The sequence below is a fragment of the Otolemur garnettii genome, unplaced genomic scaffold (genome assembly GCF_000181295.1).
Source record: "Otolemur garnettii isolate 467f Iridium unplaced genomic scaffold, OtoGar3 scaffold00028, whole genome shotgun sequence".
In the NCBI taxonomy this organism is placed as follows: Eukaryota; Metazoa; Chordata; class Mammalia; order Primates; family Galagidae; genus Otolemur; species Otolemur garnettii.
The window spans coordinates 600,020-617,793 of record NW_003852423.1 but is presented as its reverse complement, the minus strand read 5'-3'; the positions used below and the strand labels follow the sequence as shown (position 1 = coordinate 617,793).

The 17,774-nt window shown below is 35.2% G+C and overlaps 1 protein-coding gene across 4 annotated transcripts in view; it reads left to right on the top strand.

Moving 5' to 3' along the window:
* Positions 1 to 17,774, top strand: part of SNX13 (sorting nexin 13) — a 161,999-nt gene that overhangs the window by 37,205 nt on the left and 107,020 nt on the right. For all 4 annotated transcript variants that reach the window (XM_023512416.1, XM_003788482.3, XM_023512417.1 and 1 more), the window contains exons 2-3: positions 13,505 to 13,617; positions 17,487 to 17,589. In XM_023512416.1, the coding sequence (XP_023368184.1) occupies positions 13,505 to 13,617; positions 17,487 to 17,589 (216 nt within the window). The remainder of the gene's footprint in view (positions 1 to 13,504; positions 13,618 to 17,486; positions 17,590 to 17,774) is intronic.

Genomic DNA, 17,774 nt, shown 5'->3' with positions numbered 1-17,774 from the left:
AAAAGTCCATACATAATTTCCATGATATATGATACCACAGATAAAGACAGGCTTTACATAATCCACCTTACAGATTGGCACCCCTCTAGGGTATAGTAAACATGTACTACACACTGTTAACATAAAAGTAGTCAGGAATTCTGGTTTTAATTCCTGGCTTTGCTCTAAGACAACATGTGAACTGAGAGAGAGAGGGAGAGGGGAGGAAGCTTATTTTTTTGTTTTTGCTCATCAGTTTTCGTTATTGTTTGTGGGTTTAGTGTGTGACCCAAGACAGTTCTTCTCCCAGTGTGTAAAGGGGGGTGTTTGTGAACACAACAAATTCATAGATAACACTCATTTTTTTTTTTTTAAGACAGAGTTTCACTTTATTGCCCTTGGTAGAGTGCTATGGTGTCACAGCTCACAGCAACCTCCAACTCCTGGGTTTAGGTGATTCTCTTGTTTCAGCCTCCCAAGTAGCTGGGACTACAGGTGTCTGCTACAACGCCTGGCTATTTTTTTTGTTGCAGTTTGGCCAGGGCCAGGGTTGAACCGGCCACCCTTGGTATATGGGGCTGGTGCCTTACTCACTGAGCCACAGGCGCCACCCCATAGATAATACTCTTGAGGCAAACCCTTTGGAGGTCTCATAAATTTATGTAACTGCGAGAAGGATGTAAACTTGAAGTATAAAGTGGTTCCTTCCTAACATTCTTTGGCTGGGTTACATGTAATAAATTATTTGGTTACTGAGATCATTACTAAGGCTACTAGAAATCCAAAAAACAATACTTGATGCAAACATCTATGCAAAAATGTGAAACCTCCTTTCAGGCAAACAAGGTACTCATCTGATCCTCACTGTCCTCCTCATAGACTCCTCTAAATGCCTGCTTACTATACTGCTGTGGGCACTAAAAAGCTGACAGGCCTCGATTCTCTTCATCACTCAGCAGCCACAAAGTCTCTCATCTTAGCTTTTCAGCGTATTATCTGCTTCATTTCCAGTTTTTCTTTAGCTGGCTTCTTGGCTTACTCATTGACCTGTATGTCCTCTCAAAATGGTTATGCCAGCCCCAGAATGCATACCCTTTTTCAGGTTCAGTGCCCACCAATTTATAACAGAACAATAGTTTATAACTTTTCTTCCTTTCTTTCCTTCCTTCCCTTCACTTCCCTTCCCTTTCTCCTCTCTCCTTTTCTTTTGTAGTTCTTATTGTTGTTTAGCAGGCCCAGGCTGGGTTCGAACCCACCAACTCTGGTGTATGTGGCTGGCGCCCTAGCTGCTGAGCTACAGGCACCAAGCCAGTTTATAACTTTGCAAGTTATTGCGCATCTAGCTTAGTTCATGGAGCTAGGTCTCACAAGATATACATTATCTGTCAAACAATGAGTTATCTGCCTTTACGTCAGGTATACATACCTGATCTAGATCAGGCTGGGGGTTGGGTAGGGTAAAGTAGATGGAATAAGGTAATTTTCAGGGATATGGGTGGGAAGATGAGATAGGCACATGGAACATGTTTTTTTTAATAGTATTTAACAATTACTGGTTTTATCAGTTATTTTATTGAGCAGGTGCTAAACTACTAAATAGATCCGAATAGAAAAGACCGTATAGATAAGTATAGATCATCACTTTATCCCTTGCACCTGTGCATTAAGTTCATTAATTGTAAATGAATCTGTGATCACTGTTGAGTGTGGAGATGTATATGTTTAGGGAATGTTTCTTTTTAGTTTTCCCCCCAGATGAGATTGTGTATTTCAGTGCATATTGTTAATGTTTTATGGTCCACTGTTTGGTGAGTGCCTGTTGGAAAGGGAACTTCCATCTGAACTCATTTGAGTATTCATGTGTGTCACAGAATCTTTGAGTACTTGGGAATTCTGGGAAGTTTGCTACCTATGGAGAGATAAAGTTGAGTGTGATATATTTCTGCTTTTAAGGAACTTCATGCTTTAGAAACTGAGCTGTCCCTCTTGCAGTTATTAGAGGTCAAACTCTGTATTTGCCTTTGAATCCCATTGCCTAGTGCTCCCTGAATCATACCTTTTCTCACCTGTACTTTCAGTTGACTTCCTCTTTACTGGATCCTTTCCTAAAGCCTTACAGGCTTCCTGCTCACTGCCCTGTTGATTCTGCTTTCAGTAAAGATCAGTAAGTACCTCCAAGGTTGTCAAATCCTCTGGACATTTACTGATTTTTATCTTGCTGAGCTGTTCTGCTTTAGGACAGTGCTGAGAGCTTCTTTTTTATAATAGTATTCTTTAGCTTCTGGGATTTCACCAACTACTAATTCTTTTTCTCCCTTTGTGAGCATGCCTTCTCAGTCATCTTCATGGGCTTTATTTTAATTTTTCTGCTTCTTAAATGTTGATGTTTATCTGTATTCCATTTTTGACCTGCCACTCACTTCAAAATCTTTTATTCTCATTTCAAACATTATGTGTGGCAGTCACATCAAATTCTATTTCTCTACCCCACAGCATTCCCTTGAAAATGTGTGTGTGTGTGTCTGTCTGTCTCTATAGGTGCTGGCTGTGTTTACTTGAGGTCTTTGATACATCTTTTATACATTATCCTCAACATGTCTCATACTGAACTCATGTCCTTCGTCCACAAAACAAAACAACAAATATACCGACCTCCAAACCTGTTCCCTTCTTACTTTTCATTTGGGGTGACTGACTGTTTTACCCAGTTATTGTTCAAGCTTGAAAAGCTGTGATGATGGCCACTTTTTTATGCTTCATGTTGTTTGTAGTTGTCATGAGAATTCAGCCAGAAATGTTGAGTAAATAGTTGAATATGAATTTTTGAAACTCAGGAGATATATCCAAACTGGAGGCACAGTTTGGGGAAGTCACATTATATATGGGTAGTTAAAAGTGGGTTAGAAAGCAAGATTACTATGTGAACCCTACGATGTTCAGGGGAGGCTTTCTTCTTTTAAAGGTTAATCAAAGGGATATTTGCAAAGTAGTATTTTTCTTTCTTGCTTTTATTTTTTTTTATTCGTTCCACTTTTTATTTCCCCAGGAATTTCTCTTTTGCAGCCTGTATTTGTGTTTTCCTAATTTTCTTCCTTCCCTTCTTTTCCACTGAATTCTTCTTAAAGCTGTTAGTTTATTCCCCTTTGAGATGTTTTGTTTTTGTTGTTTTGTTTTATCCAAGTTTGTGTCCCCTTTGTTTGTGTTTTGTTTTGTTGTTGTTGTTTTTGTCCAAGTGACTGGGGAAAAAGTAAATGTTTACATCAGGTATGTGAATTCAAATCTCTATATGAAATGGCTATTTAAAAAAACCTTTTGCCCTTAGTGTTTCCTCAAATCTGAATTTTGCTTAGTGCATCTCTCTGGTGTAGTGAAACATTTTGTCAGTCTTCTGCATTTCCTAAATCAGATTTATGTTTGATTTTTTTTTTTTTTCAGCAAAAGTCTGTAGTGATGGTTGGTTGTGTTTTTCTTTCATGAAGCATGTGATGTCAGGTCTCTCTTTTTGTCTCTGCCTTTCTCAGTGGTAGAAGGGTAGTAGCAGATTCCTGAGTTATTAAGGTATGCAACATGGTGATATTTTGATTTCATCATTTATTATATGGGATATTAATATTTTATTTAAAAAAAAAGAACACTAGTAAAGGAATTTTTTTTAAAGAGAAACTAGATTTTCATCAACTCTCTGATTATCTTGATAAATATTTAATTCTATACCACTTTTCAAAATTATGATTTGGTTACTTTAGCACTCTTCAAATGCAGTCATTGAAGTTTAAAAAGATATTTTTATGATTTCCTGAGCTCAAACTTTTGAAGTGTTACAGTCCATTACAGTTGATATTCCTATTGGTTTGTCTTTAGCCAGTTGATGCCTCTTCATGTTGTCCCCTGGGTTCTCTTGACGTGCACGCACTAGTATTTGGTCGCTTTCTGGTGCTTCTGGTTCATCTTAAACTTATTTCCAGTTCCACGGGAATCAGGCATTCTTCCAAGTAGCCTTGGTTCATGTTAGTGGAACTATCTACATTTTTACTGCAAGATAAAATATTTTAAGTTTTTTTGCAGGTAGTTTTGCTGTTCTTAGGGCACATCCTACTAAGGATTTATAGTCAAATTTATGTGTTGTCAAATCATTTGGAATAGTTCATCTGTGGGTGGTTATTCTTTGTCAGTTTATACAGTTGTTTTTATAATTTAAATATTTACACTGCTATAAAATGAAATCTATAGAACAGAGTATTTTTAGAGATATGTAACTGTTATCCCCTTTTCTACTTTCCCCATACATTATCTTTTGTATAAGTGATATATATCATATATGTTATATTTAGAAAAATAAGCAAATATATGTATATTTATAAATTCTACATGAGTAATGGCAAATATACTTTTATTTACTAGTATGTAATCACATTTAGGAACAACAATTCTGGTAAATATGCTAATACAAAGAAAACAGTTTGTCTAAAATAAATAAATTAGTATTTTCTGGTATCTTGGTAGATTCTGTTAGCTCACATCGTTATCTCACATAATTGAAATTTAACTGTTGTGTTCGTGGCAGCTTCAGAATTTTTGCTTTCAGTTACTTTTGAGGGAATGCTTCTCTCTTTTGTGTGAGATACAGTGTGTGTATGTATGCAGGTATCAGTCCCATTCCTAAAGACATTTAAAATCGCCCTTTATCTGTCAGATGGAAACATACATAAGGAAGTGAGTCTATTTTTCTTCTCAAATATTGAGAAATGTGCCATAAAACAACTTAAGTGTTTTCTTTTTGATGATTTAAAGTTTAACTTTTTTAAAAAATGTATTTATTGAAAGCTATTAATAAAACAAAAATATGTGTAGCTGGGATAATATTGCTTCTAAAAAGCTCCTTTGATTAATTTGTTTCAACTTTGACTATGTAACTTAAATCTTTTATCAGAAACTCAGGAAGCTATAGTAAATTAATTTGCAACTTGAGGCTTTGAGTATTTGCTAGAAGCTGTTCAAGATTGTTTTTTGCTGTGTAGCCCCAATGGTCCACGGTTTAAAAGTACTCTTATTGTTCAGTAAATACAGTCTTTTGATTTTTTTGATATTATTATTTTTCCCTAATTTAGTGACTCCCAGTTTATCGGTTATAGATCAGGGAGGGGTTCTGCACCCTAACCTTGCTTGTATCCTGAATAAGTAATAAACATTGTGAATATATCCACTATTTAAAACTGTGTAGGTATTTTGTAATTAATATAATCAAGTTTTATTTTATTTATTTTTTGAGACAGTCTCAAGCTCTGTCACCCTGGGTTGAGTGCCGTGGCATCATAACTCATAGCGACCTTTAACTCAGGCTCAAGCAATCCTCTTGCCTCAGTTTTTCTACTTTTAGTAAAGATCAGGTCTCGCTTTTGCTCTGGCTGGTCTTGAACTCAGTGAGCTCAATCAATCCACCTGCCTTGGCCTCCAGAATGCTAGGATTTACAGGAGCGAGCCACTGCGCCTGGCCTGATAGAATCAAGTGTGAAAAAACACTGAATTTGTAGTAACCTGTTGTCTCATTTTCTTTATTATGGGATATTTGGTGCCCTACTATTAGCATGTGGTAGTCTATGTTCTTTTACAACTTTAATTTAAAAAATGAAGGGTTCAGGTAATCACCTACAGATCTGTACGTAATTTATTCTGGAAAATGTATGAAGTTAAATAATATAACTGTGCTATAAAGGAGATGGTTTTGTTAACACAGAATTGAAAATACAATGGTGTGTTCATTTGTATACATGTATAACCTCTCGTGATTGGGGGAGTCCTCAGTTGGGAGAGGAATGACAAACTCCATAGGTATGCAGTTATCATCATCTTTGCATGCTAGCTAGTTAGGCTGCTTGGAGACAAAAGTCTGATTCTGTTGCCCTGGGTAGAGTGTCCTGGTGTCACAGCTCACAGTATCCTTAAACTCTTGGGTTCAAGTGATCCTCTTGCTTCAGCCTCCTGAGAAGCTGGGACTACATGTGCCCACCACAATGCCCGACTAGTTTTTTTCTATTTTTAGTGAGACAAGTCTCACTCTCGCTCAGACTAGTCTCCTGAGCTCAAAGGATCCACCTGCCTTGGCCTCCTCGAGTGCTAGGATTGCAGGTGTGAGCCACATACCCAGCTGGTTTCTTCTACTGTTTATATAGACCCTCCGTTTATCCTGCTTCAATAGTCCAGTTGAAAACTTGTACTTTGTGTTCAGTTTTTAATCATCCTCACAAAGATATACTAAGTACCTTAAATAGGGGTGAGTGGAAGAGAATCATTCCCCTTTCACTGTAGCATGACAAGAGGAGTTTGGGGCCAGTTGACCCAACAAATAATGTACTGATGATTCCAGAATGGCTAACCCTTCCAGAGGAAGTAGTGATGCAGACAGGTTGGTATAGAGTATGTTGAGCCTGCCAGAAGAAAAACATTTTTAGGGAGGACAAAATCCCAGGGGAAGACAAAGACCAAACCCCTGATGTTTTTTTTTTTTTTTTTTGGAAGAGGTGAGGGTGGGGTATTGGTGTGGGTTGTGCTGGTTGGAGTATGTAATATGCCTGAAGCTGCATGGGGAAGCTGAGGAGGACTGGGATTTAAGCTCCTTTTCTTTTTCACGTTCCCTTCCCCTTTTCCTTTTCTTCCCCTTTCTCCCTTTCCTGATCTCCTCTTTTGTCTCCTCCCTTCTTTTTCCATTCCTTCTTTCCATTTCACTTCTTTAGTTAGTGTATTAGTTTTATATTAGGTGAGCAGCTTCTGTAGGTATGTACGAGGCGTTGGTTAAATTGTTACCTAATGTTGAATGAGATATGGTTCTGTGTCAGGAGCACATTCTATTGAAAATAATTGGACACGAATTTCCAACTTATTGTAGTTAGAGTAAGTTAGAAGGCTAAAAAGGTTGTTTCTAATAAGGTCACTCTTCTTACGGCTAATTATTTTTGTTATTGTGTTATTTCTGTAACACAAGTTGGTGTAGAAGTACTGTCAACTTTGAGATTCTCAGCTCTGTTTGGTAACCCTTCGCCATATGGTATATTAAAATATACTAGGTGGATATAAGGTCTGACAATTAAGTTTGCAAACTAGAAAACATACATAACACATTGCTGAATATCACATTTGAAGCATACTCCCCTTGGGAAGCTATGCACCAACACCAGTGCCTAGTCCACTCTTCAGAGCAATTTAGGAATTTTTTTTCTGGAATGTCTGTCAAAGCTGTCATCGTATTGGCCTTGATGCCCTGAATGTCATCAAAATGTCTTTCTCTCAGTATTTCCTTTATCTTTGGGTAAAGAAAAATGTCATTGGGATTAGGTTAGTTGAGCTAGTGTTCCACTACAGCTATTTGCTTACAGGCTAAAAATTCCCTCACAGAGAGTGCTGTGTGAGCTGGTGCACTGTTGTGATGCAAGAGCCAAGGGCTGTTGGCCAAGATTTTCAGTTAAGGTTTTCCTGTTGATGTTTACTTGGTCTGCTATGCTTCTCACAGCTAGCTGATGATTTTGACATACAATTTGATGAGCTGTTGAGATGTTTTCATCAATTCTGCTTGTTACTACTTGCTGCCTTGACCTTTCTTCATCAGTAATGCTTTCTTTCCCTTCAGAAAAATGTGTTAATTCATTTGTACACTGCTGTTTTCTTCATGTATCACCTGCCATAAACTTAGACTAACATGTTCCTGATTTCATTTCCACTCTTGCCAAGTTTAACAAGAAATTTATGAATGTTTGTTTGTTCATTGCTCTAATTCTCTATCCTGTGATCAAGCTCCAGCATTCTTGTGACTATACACAAAAACACAAAACAGGCTCGGCACCTGTGGCTCAAGCCGCTAAGGCGCCAGCCACATACACCTAAGGTGGCAGGTTCGAATTCAGCCTGGCCCGCCAAACAATAGTGACAGCTGCAACCAAAAAATAGCCGAGCGTTGTGGCGGGAGCCTGTGGTCCCAGCTATTTGCGAGGCTGAGGCAGGAGACTTGCTTGAGCCCAGGAGTTGGAGGTTGCTGTGAGCTGTGATGCCGTGGCACTCTCTACCCAGGGGGACAGCTTGAGGCTGTCTCAAAAAAAAAACCACAAAACAATAATAATAAATGCCACTCAGTAAGACACTGCCACAGGTCGATACAAACACGCTATAAGACACTGATGTATTAAGGTTATGAAACTTACCAAGTTGTTTGTAAGGTGCTACCAAAGTAAGTGCTGGCAGCAGGTTTGAGAACTTTATTGGTAGACATTGTAATTCTGAGAGTGGTTGACGCCTTCTAGTTAGTCTTATCTCAGAGTCCAAGGTCCTTTCTATAAGAGTACCGATAGCAGTGCTAAAACAACTGTTTTCACTTAGCCCTACTTTCCATATGAGCCAGGATAATCTAGGCTCTGCATTATATTAGCTCTGCATCAAATTAGCTGTGCAGTTATAAGCAAAGTTGCTTAACTAGTCTATAGCTGGACTTAATTTGAGAGGTACTCTCACAGCTCAGTCCATTCATTGTGCCAATGGGAATTCTGGGTCTAAGAGAGGTTTAGTGAGTTTGCAAAGGTCATACGGAAATTGCATACTGGAATCTATAATTTCTGACTCTGTTCTTAGTTTTGTATTATGCTGGCTTTCCTATCATAAATATTTGTGGTGAGGATCAAATGAGATAAATGTCAGTATGCCTTGATGGGCTTGAAAGATCACAAGGGTAAATTATTTCTTCTAGCTTTCTGTTGTCAGGGGGCATCTCTCGTCCTTTGTGTTGTCATTTCTTGATTCCCAGAATCTTAGCAGCAGAGTCTATATATAATGTCTTTTTGTGTCCCTGAGTGCAAGACCAAACTGATATATGTAGGTTATCAGGGCAAGTTAACAAATGACACCCTTTGAAACTGAATATATTTATTTAGGGTATACATGGATAAGCTGATTTCCTAATAACAAAAAGTATATGGTTTATGTTCAGACCTAGGGATTTATTACATTCACTTATTACAGGCAGTTTTCTGACTAGTTTCTTGATTAATATTATACTGTATGTAGATAAAAGAAATTATTTATGATTTTTACATTTTTTTCTTACTATAATTTTTAACTTCAGGTAATTGTCAGCCGACAAATTATATGGTTAGCTGTGGAGTCAGGATTTGCCTACGATCAAATATCTTACTAGCTGTGTGCCTTCAGGCAGTGTTTTCCAACTTTTCTGAACCTTAGTTTCTCTGTTGTTAAACTAGGCATAATAGTGATTAAGCTAAAATTGACCACTGGACCATGGTTTTATTTACTCCTGATAATAGCCACATGCCATAGGTGAGGAATTGAATGCATATAGTGGTTACAGAGCTAATAAGTAAAAGAGAATTTTGAACTCAGGTGGTCTTAACTCCTCAGTCCATAGATTTTTGAATACTATGTTACTGCCTTCTTGATTGCTTCATAAGTTATTTTGAGGAGTAAATGAGATATGGTATATAGAGTGCTTATTACAGTTTTGGTTTTCAGAGCTTTTTGATTTTCGAATTGTGACTAAGATTTTATGGATCTAGAGATTAATTTATGAGAACTATATTGTATAATTGCCCTTGCTTCTAGACAGTTGTATGGCAGCTGAAATAAAAGAAATAAAAAAGAAATAAAAGATTCACAGGCCCTAATTTAGGCATACTGTATTATAATCTGTATTTAAGAACCTTAAGATTTGAGAAATATTATAGTACATGATTTTGAAGACATCTTCCAACTGATGGCTGTAATTCTAGTACCAGTTAGCATGGGTATTTCAGTATTGATTATGCATTTAGCAAAGAAAATTGCAGTACCTTAAAAGTTTTTTTTTTTGTTTTTTATTTTTTTTTTTGGAGGTGGGAACTAAGTATGCAGTGGTGTTCTCATAGTTCACTGTAACCTTAGACTTGTGGGTTCAAGCGATCCACTTGCCTCAGCCTTTTGAGAACTGCAGGTGTAAAGTATGTGCTACCACACCTGGCTATTGTTTTTTATTATGTTATTAAAAAACCATTTCCTGAGACAGAGTCTTGCTCTGTCACTAGGGCTAGAGTGCAAGGGTGTCATCATAGCTCATTGCAATCTCGAATTCCTGGGCTCAAGTGATTCGCCTACCTCAGCCTCCTGAGTAGTTGGTACTACCAGCAGGTACCACCAAGTCTAGCTAATATTTCTATTTTTTTGTAGAGACAGGGTCAGGGTCCTACTCTGCTCAGGCTGGTCTCAAACTCTTGGCCTCAAACAGTGTCATCCCCTCCCTACCTCCACAGTGTTAGGAATACTGACAGGAGCCCTGTGCACAGCCTTAAAGAGTTATTTTAATATAAATCACTGAACTGTAGATTTTTTTCTATTCTTTGTCTTCCATTATAGGATAAAGTCTTACCAGTTTTAATTTGTGGAAACTTTTCACATAGAACAGAATTACTCTAAATTTTATCATCCTGTATTGTTTTAGGAAATAATTAGAATTAAAAATTTTTACATGATGTTAGAACAGATGTTTTTAATTCATCCCACTAAATAATAAGATTCAAATATCATTAGAGAGTTCACTATTGTGATATTTCAATGAACAGTTTGACATTTGAAGTTAATGTAAGAGATTAACTACGCAGCAAATACGCGTTTGACTTGCTTGATTAGGAAAATTTAATTTTATTAGTTAAGGAAAGGATCCTCTCATAGGCTTTTGAAAAAAGGTGACAGTAATGTCTATTTTGTTCCATACATTGTATGTATTTACAAAAATTTGTTGAATAAATGAATAGGAGTTTGTTTTGGTGATTTTATTATCCTTTCAAAATGTAAGAGAATGTAAGCCTGTGAAAACTAGTTTTTAGACAGTTTTAAAATCTTCTCTTGTTAAGTAGTTGTTGCATTAGTTAACTTCTCTATCAACTAATCGTGACTTTTTATTGGCATTTGTGGATGTTATGCTTCAAACCTAAGAGTCAAATATATAGCTGGTTAAGAAATAGAATATTGTTTGAGAAGGCTCTCTTTGTATGGTCTTCCAATTGAATGCTGCTTTTCCCCGCACACATAGCCAGGCAGTCTCTTGGTTTTACTCTTAAAACCTCTGAGTATGTCCTTAAGCACTAAGTTGTTTAGTTTGAAGAACTCTTGACTGGAAACCTAAGTCTATTATAATTGTGTAAAAAAGGGTAATATTGCTAATATTAGATCAAATCTCAGTGGAGAAAGGTAGATTGAATAAAGTGTCTGGATCACAGTCTGGTTTCCGTTATCTGTAGAGTTTACAAGAACCATTTTCTGGGGATGTCAGTGAATGAGGTGTTGAGTGAGGCTTGGGTAATAGCATCTGTTTCCCATAGCCAGGCATCTGACAGTATTGTAGTGTAGATCATGTACTGGATGTTCAGCAGGAGTGTTATCAGAGGGGCTAAGCTGCTCTATACTTTATTCAAAATCACTATGTCCTGCTTACATCTCTTAGAAGAAAGTCAGAGGAGACCATTTCTGTAGGAAAATTAGTGTTCTCAGCTGATTCAAGGGAGATAGCATGAAGGCAGAGCAGAAACTTCATTACAGGCATTCTGTCTTCTGCTTGAAAGGTAATGGGGCAGGGTGAGGAAGCAGGATAATAAAAATACAAATGAACAAGAGTTGTACCAGCTCCATGTGAAAGACAAAGCCAAAAATACTCCAAGGGACCTAAAAGAAGATAATGATAAAAATTGAAAAACTAGTATTTTGAAATAGGAAGACTCAGTATTACAAGTAAATTCTCCTGGAATAAATTCATTCAGAGCTGCTTTATTCTTCTAAGTTGCTTTATTTGTCTCCATTGCATTTATGGCCAACTGATAAAACCATACATTTACTTATTTAGTAGTCTTCTCCCCCTTCTGGAATGTAAATTTATGAAGGAATATGAACCAAGGAGGGCATGCTTGTGTTTCTTTCTAGAGTGTAGACTTAGGAGGGTATGTTTTGTTCCTTGTGGTGTCCTTAGCACCTTGAACTGTGCTTAGTATTAATACATAGGAGGCAGCCAATGACTGCTGAATGAATGAATCAATAAATAAAATTCTTTCTTTCATGATCCACAGTACTTATTGTCTATTCTATAGTATTTTGGTCATTAATTTTTGTCAGTTTAGCATTTTATAATGCTTTCTATTATTTTGGTTCAGTGTCTGATTGTTTCATTGCTATAAGGCAGTCTTCTCTATGCTTCTTGATGGCATGAGTGGGACAAATGCTTCCTTTGTGTACTACCTCCAGTGCAAGGCAAATGGATGTAGGAACTTACTGAATCAAATATATTTATTTATTCATAATGACTTAAATTCCTAGAATCCAGTTTGCCCTCAACATAAGGAGTATTTTTTTAATTAAATCATAGCTGTGTACATAAAAGGAGTATTTTTTATTGGATAAAATAGTATACTTCTGTACAAAATAGGGGTTTCTTATTGTTTATTAAGGCTGAAGATTTTTTTTTTTTTTTTTGCAGTTTTTGGCCAGGGCTGGGTTTTTACCCGCCACATCCTGCATATGGGGCTGGCGCCATACTCCTTTGAGCCACAGGTGCCACCCAAGGCTGAAGATTTTTTAGAGATTTTTTTTTTTAAGCTCGTGGTAGATTTTGGTAACTGGAAGTTGAAAGGTTTATAATTATAATTGTCTGAATTTCTGCACACAATTTGAGTAAAGGAGAAATATTACTATTTTCAGTGACATAAAATTTATGATCTGGAAACTTACATTAAAAAATCCTGTATGCAGTATGTATATTAGGACTTAGTTTTAAAATGAATATTAATTCTAAATGAGTATAACTTTTAGCCTACTTATCCTTTTATTTATTATATTTGTTTTTTATTTTTTTGAATCATTGTTACTCTGGGTATAGTGCCAGGATGTCATCATAGCTCACAGCAACCTCAAACTAATGGGCTCAAGGGATCCTTCTTGCCTCAGAAGGATCTACAGGTGCTGGGACTACAGGCACCTGCCACAATGCCTAGCTAGTTTTTCTATTTTTAGTAGAGATGGGGTCTCACTCTTGTTCAGGCTGGTCTCACTCCTGAGCTGAAGCTGTCCACTTACGTTGGCCTCCCTGAGTGCTAAGATTATAGAGCCACAGGGCGCCAGGCCCTCCTTAACCTTTTATATGTATATTATTTTGCATATATAAATATGCAAATGTTTTAATAAGTACTTTGTTATATTTCTCATGTCAGCATTCCATTCAACAGTTTGTAACTATTTATTTCTTCTTGTACCTGGGCATTGCCACTGGCTTTTTCTTTTTTTATCATTGCTGATGCTCTATAAATCTCTAAACATAAAAATTTTGAACAGTGTTTTTGGACATATATTTTCAAGAGTATACTTTACATTTCCAAAAGCAAATATTTTAACATTTACTGAAACCATAAATGTTTGAAAGGAGAAATTTAAAACTATATAAAGTTTTTGTTGGTTTCATTTTAATATGGAGAATTATTTATTTGTTTATGTATATGTTTTTGCTTTATTTCAGGCCAGTCTATCCATATGGGGATGGGGAAGCCTTGGCATTGTCCTTTTTCTAATAACCTTTGGACCCTTTGTAATATTTTATTTGGCATTTTATATCCTCTGCTTTGTGGGCGGGTAAGTATACTCAATGATAATTTTACAATTCATGTGTCATGTCTTGTTCAAATGAAAACAATGACTGTGTGAAGTGGAAGTGTGATTTATTTGTCAATGCTATTTTTTATAAACTTTTCACTAAAATTAACAAAAAATAAAATTAAGATACTGATAGAAATAAAAAGTAATGGTAATTATTTGTACCAGAAGTATGGGTAGTCATCCTCAAAAATGAAATTTCAATTTCCAAAAATATGGACTTTTTTGGTGAAAATAATGAAAAGTTTTAAAGATTTTTTTATTTCTTTAGGTGTTATTCCCTCTTTAAAGTTGAAATTTTCTAGTCCATTATAAATAACTTAAATGGAACTGACATAACCTGTTTTAGATTATAGACGGTATTTCATTGATTAGACATCAAAAAAATCTTAATTATTTCTATTAGTGAATGTTGTCATTGTGGCCAAGAGAACTCATATAAAAGCCTTATTTTGCAGTCTTTTCTTTATAGTCATTTTGTTTACAGTGTTTATGTTTTCCCATAAGTTGATAAACTTTTACAAGGGAAGTTTCATAGTTTATTATAAATTCTTTTGCAGACAAGAATTTTAAGAAAATGTTAGAAAATGTATAGACAAGTGGGCGGCACCTATGGCTCAAAAGGGTAGGGCCCTGGTCCCATATGCCGGAGGTGGCGGGTTCAAACCCAGCCCCGGCCAAAAACTGCAAAAAAAAAAAAGAAAAGAAAATGTATAGACAAGTAAGATGCTTGTTACTTGAACACTCTCACCACCAGCATAGCTCAGTCAAAATGAGTATTTTATTATTAATTTGTGTGTATGTATTTACATGTTTATGTAATTAGTTGTAGAATGAACATAGTTCTTTATTTTTAAAATGTTGACTCGCCAGATGTTTGAGGAGCTTTTTGAGCATGTAGGTTTAGAGAATTTAAATGAAGGGAATAGCATATATAAATAGTGGCTTAGAGAGATTGTGTAAGACACTGAAATGTTGGATTCTGAATATTCTTCCTACCTATCACCTCTTTTGGAGTACAGATTTGAAAGTCATATTGTCATTTTACAGAGAACAGTCACTGCTTCTTGAATAAGTATGAATTATATAATACATAAGTTGAGTAGTTATGTCAAAGACTCTATATAAAACTTTTATTATATGTTAGATTTAGTATTTTTATATTAATTGCCTAGATATGATACAACATTTAGATGTATTTCAGTCATAAGAGTCCAGTACATGGAGTTTAGTGCCTTTTTATTGATGGTAAAGATGATTGGAGATCTTAGAGATGAGTAGCCAAATGGGCTTCCTAATTATTACTCCTCAGTCACAAATTAAGGCAACAGCATGGTTGAAAAACTACATGGTTGTACCTCTCCCCAGAGGTTCTCATTTTGGTTCTAATTATGAAGAACAATTGTTGTCCCTTCTTTAATGTAACTTAGTATAATTGAATACCTTATAAATTTAATGAATAAAAATAGGATTTTTCATTATCAAATGAAAGGAGATTATTTGTCTTGAGTTGATTTTCTGAAAGAGAGAAGTTTCTTTTAATTTCACTAAGTAAGCCCTTGGGAAGAGCAAAGGAAAAGGATTTCAGAATATTTCCTAAAACTTTGGAAAGGGAGGATAATGAAGCTTTGTAGGCAAAGGAAGGAGCCCTTGGAAGGTGGAAGGGTAGAGAATTATTTCTTTTAATCAAGCTGCTCATATAGTATTTGGGGAAGAGAGAAGAGTGAAAAGTTTATTCATTTAAAGTCATGAGAATCTTTGTTATTCCCTTTTTGAATCTTTTAACTTATGAATAAATAATTTTTAAAAATCTTTTAAATGCTGACAAAGTTCTGTAAAGAATTTTTAGGTAAGGTGGGATACTGGGAGATATGGCAGAGGTACTATAAAACTCTTTAGATAGTATTATTGAGTCATGTTGTGAGATCTGAAATTTCAAGTTCATAAGTTGAAGAGACTTAAGTCCAGACTCTGTTGATCTCAGTGCAACTCATTTTGTGTCCAGAGTCTGTTGATCTCAGTGCAACTCATTACTATGATAAGATTTCTGCTTATACTAGCTAGCGGGTCACCCAGAAGCATTCCCAGATTACTCAGTATTGGTCAGTCAACAAGTATGATAATTCCTGAGTCAGATCTTTCTTATTTTGGTTGTAGTTATGAAGAACGATTGTTGTCCCTTCTATAATGTAACTTAGTATAGTTAAATACTTTATAAATTTAATGAATAAAAACAGGATTTTAAGTAGCAATTTTTAGTAACATGACTACATTTCATGTATCAAAAATAATTAGTTTTAGTATGTTTTCTAATTGTATAATAAGTTTTAGAGATATATATATTTTTTTAAAGTGGAAGTTTGAAAGGAACTGATACATTTTCTTGTGGAACTTCTTTGTTTTTTTGCTAATAAAATTAACTTTTAAAGTTTTTAAGTCCTGCTATTTACCCATCTAAAATGTTGATAATGTACTTATTTTGCTTATAGTCAAAGTTAATCCCTATTTTTTAATATTAAGATAATTTTTGGAAATAAAATAATTCAGGGATTTTTTTTTGTTTTTGTGGGCTACTGTCATTACTATATTATGACTATTTCATGACATTCTGTTGTATTTGTGTAATTATTTGTAGCATCTGTTTTTACTTACATGTTATGGTTTAAATTATAAGTTTCTTTATAAGATGAGACTGTTCCTTACCTTGCCTTCCTACTGTTGTACAGTGGTGAGCAAAGGCTAATGTTTTACCGGGCTGCTTCATGTTAATGATTTTAGAAATACGGTGTTAATAAAAACATTTTATTGTATCTGTAAATGTGCTTGATAACCAGACAAAACTGAAATATAGGGCCAACTTGAGTCTTAGTAATAATATCAGATAAAACACAAATGAAATTTACCAATAATTCTGAGGCCAGCCTTTTATAAACAAGTCAAAAACAGAATTAATGATGTGAACCTATTTGATTTTATCTCTCTTCTTACTCTCCACCCCCACCATTACTGTGGTACCTGTACTGAAGACCAGTGAAATGGCAGGTAGCCACAAAAAGCAGAGGCCTTTGAGAATCTTCCTTTCAGTAGTTGAGAACTAATAATATTTATTTTTCACTGTTCTCTTCTTGCTCCTACAGTCTTTGAATTACTGTAAGATTACTATTATGTAAGATCATTTGTTAGATTAAAAATTTTTTTTGGTAGATTTCCGGCACTTAGCTTTATTGGTAAATTTTAAATATAGGAAATATTGATAACATTTAGTTAATACTACAGTGAAGTAGTTCTCAATCAGACTTTATATTACCTCGATCCTGTAATTGCTTTAAAAAATAATTAACCTTTTTGAGATATATTCATTATTTCTTTTCTTAATTCTAGCCTTAGCCAAACTGTACATTTTTGCCTTTATAACTTTTGTTTATTCTGTATTCATAGTGGCAAGTTTTTAATATTAATACTTTGCTTTCATTAGTTAACATAGCTATATAATTAGGCAATTTAGCTATAGATTTAAATCTCATTTCTCTTTATCTTTGGTTATTAGATAACCTAGGATAAAGGAAGACAGATTTTTCTTAAGTTTGAAAATGTTGCCTGAGATTCTTTATGAAATATATTTGATTAAACATTTGAAAAGTGATACTATATAATTCACAAAATGTTTATAGTTGCTTTAAACTTAAGAATATAACAAAATCTGTTAATTTCTTGCTTTCCCAAAGTCATAAACTGACTTTTTAATAAATGATAAGCCATCTTATGAACTCTGAAGCACGTGATTGGAGAAATATTGAATTACTGAAAAACTTTGTTTTTATATCTGTGATTAACTTTTTTTCCCCTAGGGGTTTAGTGGTTACTTTCCTGTTTGGAAAAACAAACTCAGAGAAGTACCTAGAACAGTGTGAACACTCATTTCTTCCTCCACCATCAACTGGGGTTCCTAAGGTAAATTGTGTGAAGGAATATGAAACTTCAAAGTCTAGTTCTTTGCAACAGTAATAGTGTGATCATCTGTGTATGGCTCAACAGATTTTCCTATAATTCTTTAATGCTCACTGTAAAATTTATGGGATATTTTTCAATCAGGCTTAGAAAATACATGTAATAAGTCATCTTGAAACCTTTCTTAG